Source organism: Excalfactoria chinensis, chromosome 2, assembly GCF_039878825.1.
Source record: "Excalfactoria chinensis isolate bCotChi1 chromosome 2, bCotChi1.hap2, whole genome shotgun sequence".
In the NCBI taxonomy this organism is placed as follows: domain Eukaryota; kingdom Metazoa; phylum Chordata; class Aves; order Galliformes; family Phasianidae; genus Excalfactoria; species Excalfactoria chinensis.
Window position 1 is genome coordinate 67,141,220 of NC_092826.1, and position 19,935 is coordinate 67,161,154.

At 36.4% G+C, this 19,935-nt stretch overlaps 1 protein-coding gene across 1 annotated transcript in view; it reads right to left on the reverse strand.

The window, feature by feature from the left end:
- SEMA5A (semaphorin 5A) overlaps positions 1 to 19,935 on the reverse strand; it is a 306,555-nt gene that overhangs the window by 116,013 nt on the left and 170,607 nt on the right. The window contains exons 7-10 of the mRNA XM_072327729.1: positions 14,373 to 14,471; positions 12,934 to 13,147; positions 1,493 to 1,778; positions 114 to 249 (exon numbers count right to left, since the gene is read on the reverse strand). Of these exons, the coding sequence (XP_072183830.1) occupies positions 114 to 249; positions 1,493 to 1,778; positions 12,934 to 13,147; positions 14,373 to 14,471 (735 nt within the window). The remainder of the gene's footprint in view (positions 1 to 113; positions 250 to 1,492; positions 1,779 to 12,933; positions 13,148 to 14,372; positions 14,472 to 19,935) is intronic.

Consider the following 19,935-nt stretch of genomic DNA (forward strand, 5'->3'; position numbering starts at 1 on the left):
CATGCTGTAATATACTGGAAAACCAGTCTTAATAGCTATGAACCACACAGCATTCTGGAAAAAAAAAAACAAAACAACAATGTACATATTATCCTTCTCATATGTATCTGTACCTGAAAATTTGGGTTAGGATTGGGATATGGAAGCCAAGCAGAGCGAGAGTTTTCTTGGTACTTGAAGGGTCCATTAAAAGCCTGAGTTATGGCACTCAAGTTGAAAACACAAACTGCTGAGGCTGCTATGCTGTTCCTGCAAAAGAAATGTAAACATTAACTTGGATAACAACATTACAAACTGAATTGGTTTGTAATGAAACACTTCAGGTCATTCTCCACAGAATGATTCACAGTATATATGCAAAAAATAAGCACTAGTGTAAAATAAAATTGTTGTAATTCTGAAGCTATTGAGAATAATAAAAAGAATGCTTAATGTGGTTTGGTAGTGTCTGATCCTACATCTATGGAAAGGAATATGGTGGTCTCCCTCATGGGAAACTCCAGTGCTTCTTCATCATCAGGATTCAGGGCTGAAATCGCATGGGGTGTGCAGATAATCTGTGAGAAACATGCAACCTGCTGGAAGTAATCAGAACTCTGAAAAGATTTCAATAATGTTCAAAATTTTATGTATAGTATTTGAAGACAGGAACAAATGTATTTGAAATGGGAAAATAACTATATATATATATACATATATATATATTGTTGTTAATTGTTGTGTTTAATTTCTCTTTGAATAGTAATCCCTGTTGGACAAAGTAGGATGCTAAACTACAAAGGAAGAAGAAAGTAGCAGCAAATTTTCAAAGGCTGTCTTTCTTTCATGTGGCAAAAGTAGTCTTACACTCACAGGTTCCCTCTCAAGGATGATGGCAGCCCTGACCTTTTTATATAAGGTCAGAGAAAGTGGAATTTGTAGCACAGGAAATAGTTGATAATCACCCTGAGTTTCCATGGCCAAAACCTTGTGGATTTTCTGGAACAGAATTCCTCTGAACCAGAAAATTTCAGAGAATCTCCTGTATTTGTTTGGGTCAAGTGAACACTTATGGCAAATCTGCATCACATCAATTTTATGATAATATGAAATTATAATTATAAAATATTTATTTCATAAATAATGTATTTATGCTCAGAAAATAATGTGCAAAAATAAAGTGTTTGTAAGAATGAATGAAGTAGCCTTAAAATGTACAAAAACGATATCAGAGTAGCCTTAAGATATATGAAAAGGATAACATAATAGTCTTAAAACACAACTGCCTTCTTGAGGTAACAAAATATTAAGAACTCTACCTTCTTTCATGTACACCTTCAGCAATTCCTATGGGAAGCACTTGGTGCCAAGATCTGTTCATAAGACTAGTAAACAGTAGTTTGAAATTACTGTGTTCACTTGGCAAATACAGAACAGAAAACAGCCCAGAAGCTTTAGGTTGCTTTTTTTTTTTAATAAGTAGCAAACAAAATATATCATGGAATTTACTTACACATTAGTGGTAAAAATCCCATAGATCAAGTCCAATTCTGGCAGGAAGAAAGTGCTCTGCAATTCATTATAGTAAAATGGAATTTCTCCAGGACGAGAGCAGTTCAGCCGAGCTTTCATGAAGGTAGTCCAGGTATCCTCCAGCACAAACTTGCCACCAATATCATTTTTGCACACTCGAGCAGCACGAGAGAAAACTGTTTTGCCACAGTCATGTTCCACTGCATTCTCTCGGAAGAAGAAGTAGGTGAAATTCCCAATGTCATAAGATGACACAAAATTGGGTTCTGAAAATAACAAAATAAAAGATTATTTACTGTCTACCCGTGACAGATGCAGTCATAAGGTCATGAAAGTTTATCACCAGCCATTACTTTTCAAAAAAAATGCCTTTTATTATCCTTGTGGGGAACTAGCTGTTTCATGGCCCTTTTACATGGGCTACATGGGCTCTCTGCTCTGAGTGTCTGTGGCACGCAGCTGTGGTGGGAAGCCTTGGCCCAGCTCACTGTTTTCCACCTTCAAATGCATCGTCAAATCTTTCCTCTCCACCATGTTGGTATGGTGTATTCTTACTGCGTAACTACTTTAATCTTTCACATTAAACGCTGTTTTCGCTTTGCCACCAAGCCACTCTAGGTTACCAGAATAATGGATGGTTACTATGTGTGACTAAGAATATATTCAGTGGCTTTAATGGGAAGAAAGAAAATTCTAAGTGACAATGTTCAATGGCAAGGTAACAACATCTCAGTTCCATCTCCTTTTAAAATTTTCTAAGTGGACAAAAGCAATATATATGATATAAGAGCTAATAGAGTTACAAGAAATATCAGAGAATATAAAACCAAACAAAGAAACAAACCAGGAAACAACGTATGATTATTGCTCTTATATTCACAGAAGAAATTCATGGAAAAATGGGTATTTACTAGTTGCACTAACTTGGGCTATTCTTCCACCATACAAAGGTTAGGTCTGATTTAAAGATGCCTACCAGATGTTAAAAAAGAATGCACTCAAAATAGCAAGAAAAAGTGTTTGAGTTTCTGTAGCCTGTATCCCTACCTACTCTTTGAAATATTCTCAGAAATATCCTGATTGGTACAGAAAGATTCTACTTGTTGGGCAAACGCATCCATTTGATCCACATAGAAGAACATCCAGTACAATTGATAAAAACAGAAGCCCCGCCTTACAGTCAAGCCTGATGATGCTTCTTGAGTGAGTTCCAATGGCCCCAAAAGGTCTCTGCACTGGCAGAAGATCTCACCATAGGGCCAAAACATTATGTGAAGCATTTCCAGTTAGAATAATTAATTACTGACAAAATGTTTATAACCTGTAGGGATAAAATTTATATGAAATGCATTCAGAATGTTTTTAAGATTCTCCAAAATCCAAATCAATCTTGCATGAAAATATTTTAAGTATGCAGTGATAGTCATAGAACTTGTGTAAACAAAAACTAGTATTCATGTCCCAAAGATTAAGAATTGAGAAATACCCTATAATCTGCAAACACCTGTGCATATACCGTACTGATTATGAAGGGATGAAACCATGACCTGCACTTGAAATTTGTGAAAACTGTATTATCTTAGAGCTACCTCAGGAAATTCTGTGGATCTAGAGGGTTTATCATCTCAGGCTTTTATGTATTTATTTATTTATTTATTTTAATTTCAATTTTTCTTTGGGAAAAATGAACTAAATCACTTCAAAGCTTCAAAGGAAAAATGACATTCCTGTCTAGGAATATTAAGTTTATAAGTTTCCCAATATTGTGCCGTGAACTGCTATTTGTTGACATGGAAGACTTGTTACAGAGGTTTTTAATACAGGAGAGGAAATTACTTTTGTTTCCTGCTGAATTTGCAGGAACAAATTTCCATTTGTTCTGAAAGAGTAAATGCATTTCTTCTGTGAATGATAACAAGTACACAGCATTCTGGTATGCCAGGATACAGAAAATACAGATCAACATGAGACTATCAATGTGTAATAAAATCATGACTATTGTAAATTAGAGTTTAGCAACATGGCATGATAAAGTTTGCCAATGTACAACATCGAGCAACGCTAAACAGATATGTGAGTCCAGGCACTGTAACACTGCACTGCCAGTTAGTGCTGCCTCTGAGCAAACACTGATGCAGCATGCATCATGTGTTTCTGAAGCTTGCTTACACAGTGCAAAGCCCAGGAATCTCTGTAGCTTCCTTCTTCTCTTAGCATGACTCTGTCCATCAAGGACTTTTGCCCACAGACTCTTGTAAGTTATCACAAAAATATGATCTAACCATGCAAAGTCAACATAGGGCTTCAGTCAGAAATAATCTAATTGTTTTTCCAAAGTTTGAGGACAAACCTACACAGTCTCTGTTCTTAACAAAAAGACTCTTACTAAGAAGAGCAATGTTTCCTGTTAGATTATTTTCCATATCAACCCGCCCATGGGTCTTAGAGACCAAACAGGCCAAGCACATTGTCTTCAAGCTGAAACCTCCTGACATTGCAGACTTCTGGTGCATGGCGTAGTTATGGCACTGCCATGGAGTGCACGCTGATGCTGCACTCTGGAGAACAGCATCCTTGCAGCACAAAAGGAGGGGTGTGCTGCACACCTCAGAAGGAAGCAAGAGGTCACACCACAGAGTTAGAGGCTCTAGAGGGAAACCCTACATGAAGTGCCCCTTGGCAAAAGCATCTAAAGCAAACTTCTCCCTGAGTCATGTCCAGGTTTTCAACAGGAAAAAAGCAACTGGAGTGGTCCAAAACAAGCCTGGGAAGCAAGTAAACAATCAAGCAATATGTATGATATTGTATGATCAGGGATAAGTACTATTTCTTGGCAAGAACGAGTTATGATTTCCAGTGAGTAACCCTATGAGAAATGAGCACTAACTCACTATTTCGAGTGAGTTGCATTCAGAGACCCAATCAAAAGAGAACTGAGCTCCAGAAATTTGAAAAGAAATCTGAAATGATAAGTTTGATCCAAATGCAGACCACATATATGTACTTATAACTGCAAAAACATATATATACACATGCATACACAGTATTCAAAATCTTAAAAATCTAAATGCTGGTCTAGTGCTGAATTATATCCATCTTCACTAAATCAACAAATCACACTCTCATACAGATGGTCTCAAGAGATCCATTTGGCCTCTAAGAATTCACTTGAATCAAATATTCATATTCAGCAAAATAATCAATGGCATTAAATTCTAGAAACATGCATTTGGTGGTATTTTTTGTGGTGGGTTTGGGTTTTGTTTTAGTTTGGTTAGTCATTTGTTTGCTTTTCTGTTTTTTGTTGTTGTTGTTTTTTTTAACAAGGTTCAATTTGCCACTAAAAATGCTCTAAAAAAGGGAGATAACAGCAAGAATTTAAGCTCCAAATGTGCAAGTCCTTTCTTTTTTCTTTCACCTTACTAACATAATTAATGAAGTACATTTCTTATTTGCATTTTGCCGTCTCAGTACTTCTTTTGTAATTATATTAATTTAGCATAACTCTCTGCAGCTGTTGGAAAACACTAGAGATCTTGCATTAGGCTGAGCCAGGCATTGCTTCTCAAGAATGCTTAAGGACAAGTCTTAATCCTAGAGTAAATCTTTTCCTACAGTGTTAAACTCTCTCAAACTAATACATAATTTGTAGTCATCAGAATTATAAGCGAAACGGAAAACGTTAAATACCTGAATAAAACAGGTGGAAATCACTGATTATTAGCAGCTCTGTGTATCACAGTCATCTAGGAGACATGTTTAAAATACTAGTCTGTTGTAGCATAGCTGACTCCCAGTCTATTTTGACTATTTTTTTTCTCTCCTCAATGCCTCAATTCTTCATGGCTTTTTTTTTAATACTCTTCTCTGTTAATTCAGTTGAAGGTTTTATGGGCAGAGAAGAGCAAGGACTACAAAATATAGTTAAAACATGTATGTCAGTTTTTTTCCCAATCTTCTCTTAAATTACTGATATATATTTATATTTATATTTATCTATTTATAATAGAGTCTAGTGCAATCACAAAAGTGAATGCAGACATTAGACATGATATTCTCTAATAATTTCTGAAATATAATAATCTATTTCCTCAAAAGTAGTTTTCAAATATTATATTACAAAAGTCCTTATATTAGCTGTTGTTTATTCAAATAAATCTCCTTAGTTTTCAAGGTAAAGTGTTCCTACAGCCTAACATTTTGTAATTTATTACATCATTTTCTTGATGCAAAAGTATTGGTTGCAAACTTAGTGACAGAAATCATTCTCTACACTCATCTAGTAACTACTGAAGTCCTTGAGAGTCCAATGTGAATTTCACTAGACTTTTAGTTGCCTGCATTCACTGGATAGGTACCCTGCATAACAAGATATTGGGAAAGTGGGACAAGGAGCAAAAATACAGATCACCAACTAAATTCTCTCAGAACCTCTGGAGGTTTGGGCTATATGGATCTATCAATAAAATGCAGAAGTTTGGATGCTTACTTAAAATATCAAACATTTTGATTGCCATTTCTCCACTTCTTTAGTTTTTTTTTTTTACTTTTTTTTTTTTTTTTTTTTTTTAACCCTGATTTGATTTTTCATGAAAGGTGTCAATCAGTCTTTCCTTGCCAACTTGGGCTTCTTTACAGCTTTCCTTTTTTTTTTTTTTTTTTTTTTTTTTTTTTTTTTTTTTTTTAATTTTTCACTGATAGTAAAGAAATCAGAGCTTAATTTCATAATCATCTGCTTTTCTTTCCACTGTAAGGCCTGATATGTCTGGTACTGAAATTCTATTTCTGAGTCCAGTATTTCTGTCCTTCTCCTCTCTTTGGAGAATTCTGTTTTTTACATGTTCTTGTTTCTCCAAGTTCATCAAGACCATCTCTATTTCTCTCTTTTCCTGAGTGAGATGTATTTCAGTTCTAATTTCTGGCATTCTCTCTTGCTTATTGGATACTACAGTTTTCTGAATGATGCCTTTCTTTCTTCTTAGTTTAGCCAATGTGAGTAGATATGAGCAGCCTAGGTGAGATATAAAAGAATAGGCTCTGCCTTCAGTAGCTTCCTAAACTTTTCATAAATGTAAGAGGGCTGTTGCTGCTTCACCTAGAATCACAGAGTTGCTCAGGATAGAAAAGACCTTAAGGATCATCAGGTCCAACCGTAACTTAACCATGCTACCCTAAGTAACAATCCTCTGCTAAATCATGTCCCTGAGCATCAAATCCAAATGGTTTTTAAATATGCCCAGGGAAGGTGACTCAACCACCTCCCTGGGGAGCCTATTCCAGTACTTAACAACCCTTTCTGTAAAGAAATTTTTCCTGATATCCAACCTAAACCTCCCCTGGCACAACTTGAGTCCATTTCCCCTCATCCTGTCACTAGCAAGAAGAGATGCAATCTCTTGCTGCAATCACCTTTCAGATATTGGAAGAGAGCAATAAGGTCTCCCCTCAGCCTCCTCTTCCCCAGACTAAACAGCCCCCTCTGTTGCTGATCATAGGGCACATTGTCCAAGCCCTAGGTTGGATAAGAAGTACAAAACCCACCTCTGTGGGAAGTATTATATGAGTGAATAAATGCGATGAAAGTGCCTTGTAGCAACTTAGTGTGCCTAGAACAAAGGAGGTCAGGGGAGGTGTCTCCATCCTGTATCAACATCCCACTCACCTACTTTATCATTGCCATCTGGGGGAAGTTATGCAGCTTTGAAAGGAAAAACAGCACAACTACTCAAATTTTGCCTCTGATAGCAGCTCCAGAGGAGAATCCTAAGGATGATTTCAGAACCAATAGAGATTCCCATTCTATTTTAGGATACTAGAAAAAAGATACACACAAAGGATCAGAACCAACTGTATATGTGACAGAACCAAGGAAAAGTCATTATTTATCTTCTTGCAAAATAAGCAACAAATTGTAGCATATGTTTTGAATATTTTCAACATAGTCTCCCGTCTGTAAACTAAAGACCAGGCTGCACAAATCAACTGGATTTGAATTACATAAAATATTGCATAATAGGAAAAGCTGTTTCAGGTAATTACAAGGCTTTTCACTATAAAGAAAATAAAAACAACCTTGAATTGTTGCACTCATTTCCATTAATGCTTTGAAGCAAAAGTGAAAGGATTATTTTGTTCTTAGTGCATAATATCATTCCACATGTCCTTCTAATAGCAAGAGTTACAATAATCGTGCAAAAACAATGATGAGGATGGAATCACAGCTGCACTAAACCCCTCTAACCAGCAATCTGTGAGAATTTTGCCCTTGCTGTTACTTGTGAAGACTAAATTAAGACTAAATTAAGACTACAATAGGAAACTTAAGCAAAATACTAAAAAATATATCATAGAAGAACTATTTTCAGAGCATCTAATATCCAAGCAGTAAGTGGGAAAAATGATAATATTGTGTCAGCAGAGTAGAAAAACCCAAACATTCGTATGTGCTTCTCAGCTGGAAATGCTTATAATCTGTGCAATATTTTATTTCCTTTCTGTTTTGGGGCCACATATGATATTAGATCTCATTTAAATCATCTGTAGTTGAGCCACTGATGAAATGGCTAGGCATTTAGCTCAAGTTTTGTATTTACTTAACATGTTCCAAGAGCATATATCACAAAATGTTTAGGAAAAAAGAAAACAACTACAATGTATTACATGTATTACATGACAGTTAGAGACCAAAACAGTTTGAATATGCAAGTTTAAGCCAAGTCTAATGGCAAAGGCTGAAACTAAATGTCCCACCATTCTGCTTTATGATTTAACAATGGAAGGGACTGGGTTATCATAATCTTCCTTAGTCTGTTTTGCCCTTTTATGGGCTAAGGGAAGGAAGGAGACACTGTAGACTAAAGTTTCATAATGAGACATCAAATCAAACTTAATTGATTTGAGGAGGTGAAATGAAAGTAGAAATATCTTTACTAATTGTAAATGTTGTACTACCAGAAAAGCAGTGGAGGCTTTTCATTGTCAATCTGACCCACTGAAGTAAGTATAACTCTTCCATTTACCTCTATACTCCAGACCAAACAATGATGAATTCTGCCCCTGTTGCACTTTGTAGATCAACCCTAATGTTGAGCTCAATTAGAAACACTCTGTAACAGTAAATTCAGTATATGATTTTAAAACCATGTTATGTTGTGATTATAAATAGACACAATTAAACAGCACACGAACAGTAAATCAAGCTGTCCCTTTTTACTTAATGAAAGATCTAATGTATTTGCTGTCATTTAATGATGTCCAAAGCAGACTACTAAGGAAGACTATTGCTTTTATGAAACATTAGTAAGGTGATTTTAAAATAGTCTAGAAACACACTGCTCTTTACTGATCTGGACAGTGGGCTGCATCTCAAGGCTTTGCTGATCACTTTGGTTAAGAGAAGAAATCAATGGAAGAACTGTCTGCATTAGATATAATGCTCAATATGTGCTATTTGACCTCAAGTCATTTCTCTCAAGCACAGAAGTACTTGAATATAAACTTAGAGAGAAAGAGAAATGAAGGTAGGCAGCAAAACGTGTCTTAAAGAGTAAAAAGCAGGCAAGCAGCCTTTCTTTCTTCTTCAATTGTTTGCCCCTCTCTATACATACTCACATGAGTAGCTCCAAGAACTATTTTTTTTTTTTTTTTTTTTTTTTGTGTGTCTACACAGGAAAATACAAAGCCAAAATCATGAGTGGAAGAGGCAGTTTAATATGGAAGTTCCATATTAACTGTCCTGCAGCGAGCTAGGTACCAGGTGGTGATAGTACTAGTTTGTTACATTTCCCACTTGCATTTAATGTCTATAGGAGCAGTAGGAAGACAAATAAGTTCTATGAGCAGAGCATGAATTTATTTTTGTGGAAAAAAAGGGAATTCCTGAGGAAAAAAATTGTAACTGGTGAACATATTCAGGCATAATCAAGACCTGGATATGTTACTCCTCTTAATTTAAGAAGACAGCAAATTCAAAAACTGCCTCCAGATGTTCCTTCCCTCTTTCACTGAATTAGACAAGACTGTTTACACGCGAAAATGTTCCAGAAAATGAAAAACATTTAGGAATCAGGCAGTCATCTAACATTTGGTCAAGTGCGCTGCCTGCTATTTGAAACTGACTGTACAGACAAAACTCAGCTGGTTCAAATTTCAGACTTCTGGCAGTAGTGCCTGACTATATTGTTCTCTATCATTTTCAAAAGGTCTTGGAGAATGGAAGAGATCCCTGAAGACTGGAGGAAAGGCAGTGTCACGCCAGTCTTCAAAAAGGGCATGAAGGATGATCTAGGAGTTACAGGGTGGTTAGCCTCACCTCCATCTTTGGGAAGGTGACAGAAAAACTTGGATGCCATCTCCAAGCAATTGGAAGAAAAGAAGTTTAGCAGGAGTAGTCATTGTGGATTCACAAAGGCTACCAGTCTAGGAGCCAGACTGGAGAGAGCAGAGGATGCTGTGTACCTAGACTTCAGCAAAGCTTTTGACTGTCTCTCAGAGCATCCTTGTAATGAAGCTTAGAAACTGAGACAGTGATGTAGACTGAGATCTGGCTGAATGGCAGAGCTCAGAGGCCAGTTATCAACAGTGGAGACTCTGATTAGAGGCCTGTAGCAAGCAATGTTTGCCAGGGATCAGTACTGGGTCCCACCTTCCTCAATATCTTCATCAGTGACCCAGATGAAGGGACAGAGTGCACTCCCAGCAAGCTTACTGTTGACACAAATCTGGGAGGAGTGGCTGAAACATCAGAAGGCTCTGCTACAATTCAGCAAGACCTAAGCAGGCACGAGAGTTAGGTGGAGAGGAAACTGATCAGCAAAAGGAAGTATAGAGTCTTGTACCCAGAGAGGAATAACTGCATCCATCAGTACAGGCTGAACTTCTCTGCAGAGAAGGTTCTTAGTGTGTTTGTGGACAACAGTTTGGCCATGAGCAAGCAGTGAGCTCTTGAAGCATGGTAGAACCTCAACAAAGGAAAGATGTGGAGCTTTTGGAGAAGCTCCAGAGGAGTACCAGAAAGATAATCGTAGGGCTAGAACACCTCTCCTATGGAGACAGGCTGAAGGAACTGGGCTTGTTCAGCATGGAAAAGAGAAGGCTGCAGGGAGATCTCATTGTGGCCTTCCAGTATTTAAAGGGAGTTTAAACATGAGGGAAAACAACTTTTTACATGAGTGGACAGTGATAGGACAAGGGGGGGAATGGTTTTAAACTAAGGGAAAGGAGATTTAGAAAGTTTTTCACTGGATGGTGAGGTGCTGGAACAGGTTGCCCAGAGAGGTTGTGGATGCCCTGTCCATGAAGGTGTTTAAAGCCAGGTTGGATGGGGCCCTTGGCAATCTGATATAGTACTTGATCTAGCAGTTGGCAACTCTACCTATGGCAGGGGGCTTGGAACTTGGTGATCCTTGAGTTCCCTTCCAACCCAAGACATCTATGATTCTCTGATTTTTTACAGTACTGCTATCACACCCAGAGATAGTTTGAAATGCTGCAAAGTAATATGTATAGTAGCAAATCTAAGTGAAAAGAAGTATCACATCTCTGAAGGAAGCATGAATGTAACAGAAAAATATGCTATGACTTGGAAATTTAAAGCCATAAATGCACACGAGCATACCCTAAAAAGGCTGAATTTGACTAAGTGTCAGCTAATACTGCTGAGCAAGTTTTGACTATGAAGCTTTCATTCCAGTTGATAAAACTACCTAACTTTTCTTACAAGATTATTTATGTTTCTCTCTCACTGAAAGCATCAAATCTTTCATTACAATCCAAGTGCTGAAAACCTAATGCAGTTTTTTGACACTGCGTCACACATGCATGGGCAAATTGACATAAAGGCAGATGAATCTGCGACTCCAGAAGACATTTCCCTTCCACTCCTCTTTATGCAGGAAACCGAGATGCTTCCAGCCTTTTATAGGATTTGCTTGAGTTGGCTCCAATTACAAAACTAATCTAGTTCTTCCTCCCCAAAGATAAAGTCACACTTTCCTGACAAGTTAATTCCAAACAGTTTTGAGGCAGAAGAATGAATTATAAAAGAGAATGTATAGGTATGGTAGAAGCTTTTAGTAGGCAAAATATAAATAGAGAGAATCTGATTAATTGGAACATTTTTCATAGGAAGTGGTGGGAATTTCACTGTGCCCTTTGGCATAAAACATCCAGTTAAACTGAAAACTCAGTGTGAAGAATGTTTTGCCTTTGACAGAAGCATCCAGGTGTGGCACAACAATTAGCTTCAGTATCATGGCTGTGTGGACAAATGCTGCCTGAAATGAGATACCTGTACAATGAGTTCATTTATCATCTCATATTTCTTTTGCCCTGCTATAATTCTGTTATGTTTTATGCAGTTTGGTCTTCTTTTGTTAATTAATACTTTAGTATTGTCTGAACTTCAGAAAATGTCACAAATTTCTCCAAGCTACCTTTCATGGCTTCTTTGTATAGGGAAAACAGATCGAGTAAACAAGTACAATTCAGCAATCAGTTTATATGAAGACTGAGATATCTAAAATAGTCTGACACATAATGTTCTGAATTTAGAAGGGCTTATACATGTATTTAAATTCAAACATGAGTATAATTTCACCATAACAAGAAATGCGCTGTGGGTTACTGTTGTGTCACCCATGTGACTGACAGTAACTTAAGCATCATGAGTTATGAAAATATGTTTGACATATTATTTTAAGCAGGAAGACCATGGTCAAAATATAAATAAGTACATAATTTTACATTTTAAGTTAAACAATGGTTTTAACTTTAGAATATTCTGCATCTAGTTCTGTAAGCCATACATTAATCATCAAGTAACTCTGCTTCATCTCAGGAACACCAGTTTAAATTTTCTCCCAGCTAGAAGTCCTCATTTCGTGATGAACATCTTTGAATCAGGAATCATTGCTACAATATATTTTTTTTTTATTATTATTTGTGCAGCACATACAAAAAGAAGTTTCAAAATCAGCTATAATAAGCTTCAAAAACTTCAGTTTACCACCTAAGCAGCTTGAAAACACAACTATTTCAGCTTTTTAAGGGTGGGACTTGCAGAGGAAGCTAGGGAAATTCAGCCCATTCTAAACTATTTTCTGCCTTTAGTTTTTGAAGGACTTAATGGAGCAATGTCCACGACAAGCCACAGCCCTTGGTCAATGCAGCTTTGCTATGTAAGTTCACCTGAGATTTAAGGTACAGCTCATCCCTACACCTGCAAACACAACATTTCAGTGCATATCTACAAACAGCTATACTGATTACATGCTATAATATCTATACTAGTATATTAAATACTGCATTATGCAAAATAATTTTAAAACAAGAACTGCATTACTCTCAAAACACCCAAATTCTCACAAATCAGGAGAACATGGGTTAAAAAGCAGATCAGTGTCATGGTTCATCAGTACTCACCATTCAGCCACTTGGAGTTGTACTGTGCAGTGCGGAGAGGAGGAAGGGCTCCCAGACTGCGATAAATGGCAGGATCCCTTCCTGGAAAATCCATGGCTGTAGCAGCATATAATTCCCCACTGGAAGTGAGAAGTGCAGTGGAGTTGTGTTGGGGACTATAAGGACAACGAGCCATGCCACTGATTTGATCATGTATCTCTGTCAAGTTATTTAACTGTAAAACAGTTTAAAAAAAGGGATTAAAATGACTCGAAAATTATAATCTCAGCCATGCTGTATCAATCTGAGCAAACTTATCAAAAACATGAATTAGCTGCTTTTCTATTGCACAGCAGTAATGAGTTAACCTGTACATCCATCTGAAAGTGTCTCATACAGATTTCACTGCACTATTGTTGGACCTTGATTGGGCAAAACATGCAAATTAACCATTAGCTATCATACCTAAAACGTTTTACATTGGGAACAACTAGAATATATATATTCTATATATGTGTATATATATGTATATATATGCATATATCTATATATATGTGTATATATATATATATCTGTATATATATATATATATATATACAGATTGCTATTGTGACGAACAGATATGATTGTCAGGTTCATCTAAAGTATTCACTGTAAAACCTGATTAAATACCAAAAAAATCCTACTGTTCTGTTGGTGTGTACTAGGAAAAAAATCTAACATGAAAATTACATTTTTTAAAAAAAATGAGCTCATCTTTCTGACTTAGTAGCACAAATACTTCCAGCTATAAATCAAAGTGTGATTCTAATAAGTTATTTGAAAATAAGGGTACAGTAAGCTTAAAAATAATAAATGTGACAAGGGGTCACTAAAGGTGTCAGTTTATATTTCAATGCCTCTCCCCACGTGAAATATATAGTCCACTTAGTCCAATCTGTGATGTTTTGATTTTTTTTGTATGAGCATTATCGATTCTTTATGGACTTATTCTCTTTGACAGACAAATTACAGTTTTGTTGTTGTTGTTGTGTGTGGGTTGTGTTCTTTTTTTCTCCCAGAAACAGGATGATTTCTCAACAAAACTTTCTCACTCCCACCAGTCAGAAATCAACAGTGCATGCACTTGTCTTCTTCATAAATACACATGCACAGTACGAAGCTACTCAATCATGTTTTACAACTAAACCTGTTTACAACAACCAAATTTGACAAAATGGCAGAAGTCTTAGAAATATTAAAGACTCACGAAATTTGGCATGTGGAAGGAACCGAGCTCTGAAAAGAGATTATGGGTTAACTCTCTGCCTGCTTTACCCTGACACTAACCAAATCAACTTTTATGTATCAGCTCACTAACCAATTCACAAACAGCCTGAAATCAGCAACTTGCTCTGCTTACTAACCAGCAGTCTCCAAACATGGACTCAAGTTTATGGGACAAAACATTTAATTCATACCGTCCGATTCGTGCAAATAGGAGTGAAAGCATTGGTTCCACAGGTAAAGAGATGATTGCCTCCAACAAGAAGCACTCGAATATAGTTCTGGCATTCCTCCTGCCACATAGGAAAAAAAAAAAAAAAAAAAAAAAGGAATAAAATCAGTGTTCATGCATACTCAATGTGTTGCCATGTGTTGCCAATCATCAATATAAATGTCCTAATGACAACACAGACATCCATCAATCATTGTGGAAGGATCCAAACAATATCACAGTAAAGGTCTTCAATATCAAAGACTTCTGAATGTGCAGGAAGTCAGAATTAAAAACAGGTTGCCAATAAGAACAGTGTGTTCTAAGTATATAAATAAAATCACTGAGATGCCCAGACACAGATTTGTCACTCCTAGCTACATAATTTGCATGGCATGTTTTATTAGAAGCATCTACATTTTGATTAATATTAAGTTTCTCATGGAAACCTTCAAAATTTCATTGTCACAATACACACACACTGACCCTGAAAAATAATTTATATCTTTTTTTTTTCTTTTCTTTTTCTTTTTCCCCCCCACATTAGAATGTGTGAATGCTTTAAGAAGCCAGAAACTGACAGCAATTTCTAATGCTTATTCAGACAGAGAGCAATACTAAGCAACTCCTGAAACCATATGTAGGAAGGATTCAAACATTGTTTCTGCAGAAATTAATAGATAGGAACTATTAAAACAACGAAAATCATCAACAACAAAATGTTTACTACTTCTGTTTGAGCACTTGGCTCAAATGCTTTCTAGCATTCATTCACAAGAAACAGATACTAAGGAAAATCATGTAAGTACATCCACGTACTGGTAATGGGGCAGAAGTCTCATTATATGGGCCATGGGCCATGGTTCTATTAAACATGTTGCTTGTTTGTCTTGCAAACTTTTATTCTGATAGAAACTAAATATAAACCTGTGTAGACTGAGCAACCACAAAATAGACTGTGAAGCAAGATGGACAAAAATACTTTTAAATTCTCTGAAAATAATGCTTAGAATTTATTATCTATACTTTTCCTTATGCAAAATAAAAATGAAACAAAACAGAAAATTCCAAAAATGTGCATACAAAAGAAAGCGCATCCATCTCTTGTGAAAATGTAGCTCTCAGAATCTTTTCTTTGAGCCTTAAGTGTAATTGTCAAATATTTTAAAACTAATATCAAATTCCCAGCAGATACAAAATCAATGTCTTTATCTTAAATTTACCAAAATCATCATCTGAATATTCTTTCAAACAAATGGAAGCTGATATGCCACAATCATTTAACAGAGTCTGGAATTGCAGTAAGACTTTTTAAAAAGCAATTATCTGGGCTGTTTCCTTGATGTCCATGGAATTTCATATAAACAAACACAGTATTTTATTCTTTGGACTGTATCCATCCTGCCCTTTGCTGTAAGCCCTGGAATGTAAGTGTAGGAAAAATAAGTGGGTTCTGACATTATAACCCATCCATCCTCTTCATATTCTAGAGCGCTCTGAAATAGTGCCATTGCCAAATTACTTGCATGCTCATCACCCACTCCTTCTGTTCAAAAATAATGTAATTTTTTTAAACTCTGACATTCCTGGGATTCAAAAGATTCTTCTCTTTAATGTCCCCAGGTCTTGTACTAAGTTCGTAACAAACAACAGTGCAAATAAGATATCTCATATCTATTTTTTGTTGGCTACATAGTATAATAAAATCAAAGCTGGAAAAAAAAAAAAAAAAAAAAAGTCTTCTTTAATTGGTTATTTTCTTCATATAGCTAATTGAAAATAAGGCAATTAAAAAACAATAGAAAACAATAGTTATGAATAAAACAATCACCACTCAAACACAAAGAAAAGGGACTCTTATCAAGACAGTTCAATTGCTCAGAGTCACCTTTATAGCTCTGGAGTCAAGCTGTCATTGTCAGATCTGCAGAAAATTGAAGTTTTAAGTTTTGTCAGTTCAAGGATGACCTGGCTACAGTCACTTATCCATTTGCAGCAATGTCTGTTGCACTGGCTAACATTTTGAATACACTAGTGTTTATAGTTTTAATACCTCTATAGTAAGCTCATAAGCTAATACAAACAGATGTTGTAATACAGAAGTGCCATTTAAAACTGACAAATTTGTTCTTTTCACCATGGCATTTTAGACTTAAATGCTAACGCATGATGGTTACAAGGACATTGGTTAGCCTGGCTCACTCCAGGAGTTATTTTAAGTAACTGTTTAAATTGGTGAATAAATGTAGAAAGTCTCAGTAACAAACATCAGACTTCAAAAGTCAAGTGTGCATTACACTGTCAGATGTGATGGATGTCCCTATATATTTGCCTCCCCATCTCTTTCCTGTCATTGGCTCCTAAAGTATAAACCTCAGAACAACATCTACTGCTAACAGCTGGGGGCAAAAATTCCATGCAACTTTTTTTCACAATAACAAGAACAAAGTTGCATTTAACTAACTATTATCTCAAAACTGCTAGAGTTGCTTTAGGGTTCAAAGCTGGCTTCTGATTTCAGAGCATGCCATCACTAAACTTTTATCTTTGCTGCCTGAACTTATTGCCCCCTTAGTGGTCTGTGGTCAGCAGAGCTTCAAGAGAAACAAGGATTTGAATGAAAAATTACTCACAACCATCCTTGTAATCCTCATCTCTCCCTTACCACAGTCTGGGCTGGCCATATGTATTTTGTCTCTGGTCTTTCCTGTCCTTTTCTGCAGTCACACATGTCTCTGCCCTGAAATCTGAAGTCGCTCTCACAAGTTTCATGGAATCAAAACACCCAGTAGCTCCACAGCTGGGGCTGGATCTATTTACACAGCAACAATCAAAGAAGCAGGAATTGGAATTGTCTCTCCCAGGGGATATCCACTGAAGAAGTGCAACTCATTGTAGTACTGGACTGAATTTTCTCCTCATTTGTATGCATACAGAGAATATGGCTCTTAAGCATATCCTTTGTCATGAACTCCTCTTAGCCTTGGGTGTAAGGTAATAAAATACAAACATCATCAGGTTATCCTTTCTCTGGCCTTGAGTTTATTCTTTGATTTTCACCTCAAGCATACCAGTGAAGGTAAGAGACTTGAAAAGTTCAAAGACAAAGAACACAATAAATAAATAGATAGATAAATAATATTTTTTTTTTAAAAGCCTGATCATGATAATAAGCAAATAACTATTTCTTCCTAGGACTACCTTTGGTTGTAATGAAGTCTAAGAACTGCATTTATCATTCTAGATGGTGAAACAGGAATGAGGTTACAGATCCAAATCAAATAATGTATCTTTACCCAGATAGTAATGATACTAAGGAACAATCATAGAATCAAATGAAATGAAATGAAAGAGACCTTAAAGATTATCTAGTTTCAACTGGGGGCAGGAACATCTTATACTAGATCAAGTTGCACAAACACTTTACAGTTGAACACTGTGTTCATTGTACAATAGTATATGTGCTATTCTAATGAAGACATGTATGGTGTTCAAATGGCCTTGAATGCCTTTAGGGGTGGGACATCCACAATTTCTCTGGGCAACCTGTTTCAGTGTCTCACCACCTTCTAGAGCCTCTGAGTAAAGAACTTCTTCCCTAGATCTAATCTTTCCTGTTAGCCCACTTACTGAAATTTTGGAGGCCTTTATTAGAATAGCATATATATTATTGTACAGTGAAGACATAACTTCATTTATTCAACAGAGTGTGATGAGCATGAATGAAAATGTGGATGAATGCATTACATTTAAGTACATTTCATAAGTGCTGAGTGCTTCTCTGAGCAAAAACTATTTAATAGCATGCTTCAGAAATGTTGAACTGAGTGTGCATATCAAACCACAAACAGATCTGTCAACATGGAATTCAAAGTACACTACTACATCCTTAAATATACCATTACTTTCATCCATCATGTTAGATTACAGTCACTGCAGACACTGTGACTTTCAGAGCAGAATGCTATTTTGATTGTTTTAAATTCCAAAAATCACTGTAAAACAGAGGTATAAACTTTTAGTTACACATTGTATTCCTACTGTGATAGTTTCTACTCTGTGCACACTTTGACCCGTGCCATCTGTCATATTACATTGTCATTTGGGTATGTTCTCTACCTTCAGTATTGTCACCTAAAGTTAAGGCTGAAGGCTTGAAGGATACAAGCCTTACATGAGAAAACACAAAAATTATATGTAGAAATAACAACTCACAAAATCAAACATTAGCCTAAAATATGAGGTCCCCAAAGTTCTCACTTTTCTTTCCATGAGCTAACAAGTAAGCTGCATACTCATCTATCATCTATTTCTGCCATGAAAGCTTTCAAACAAGTTAGAAATTTTTAATTAAAATCTTGCCTGTTCCTTTTCTCTAGCTATTAATAACTGCCACACAGATCTAGTAAATTTCACATGTTAATGGCTAGTTATCAGCAACTCCTAAATACATGTTTCCAAGACTGGGATGACAAAAAAGGGAAAGGAATAATAAAAAAGCAATACCATCTCTAACGCCTTTTCTCAATGTTATAAACTCATATCTACAGTGAAAGATGATCTTCTGTAAAGCCAATAATCTTCCATGCATGAAGATTTACACTGCATATTCCCTATACCCACTTTTTTTATTTCCTGGCAATTCTATTTCTACCCTCGTGGTATAGCATTGGCCACGCTCCAGTTGTGAGACCATTTTTCTTCTTCAGACTCAAGTGAAAATGGATACACAAAGGCTACAATGCAACATTATTTTCCAAACCTTACTAAGAGAAGCTGGAAATGAAATATTTTGCTTGATGGGAGAAGTTACAGGTCACTGATTATGCACACATTACCATGCAGACTATGCAGAAGAAGAGAGCCATTCTTTACTAGAGAGCTAGAAGATATGAACATTTGGAATACATTCTTCAAGCTTGTGGGATTAGGATTTTTTGTTTTGTTGGGAGTTTTTGTCTTGTTGTACTTCTTTATGACTTTTGCCAATCAATATCATAGGCTGATATGTTCTACTGAATGTGAGTTCTGAAAATAAGCATATTCTTCTGCTGTTACTGCTCTTGATGTACTTCTCTGTTTTTCCCTTACCTTTTAGCTGTCTTGCCACTATCATTTCCAATGCATTAAAGCCACTATTCAGCTCTGCATATTCCCTGATTGTAGTCTGCTAATTTGTGTGGATAAGCTCACTGAGACACTCTACATCTTGTGATCACATCACTAGTTGTGCACAGAGCATGGCTCGTCTTTGATATCACTGTCACTACTGCTGAAACACACGGTCACCCACTGCCTCACTGTGTTCACATCCACTGTTTGTTCTCCATAAACATTCAGCAAGAATGTCAGAGGGTGCAATTTTTCCACATGGAGAACTTTGATGACATACTTTGCTTCATCTGCACATCCATGTCATACACCATTTTGTCAGACTGCCCCTCTGCTGCCTCTGTCACACAGCAACAATGCACAGTGGAATTCTGTACAAAAGATTCAACCACTACTGCCATAACACCAACAAGTGCCTGTGATATCATAGGCCT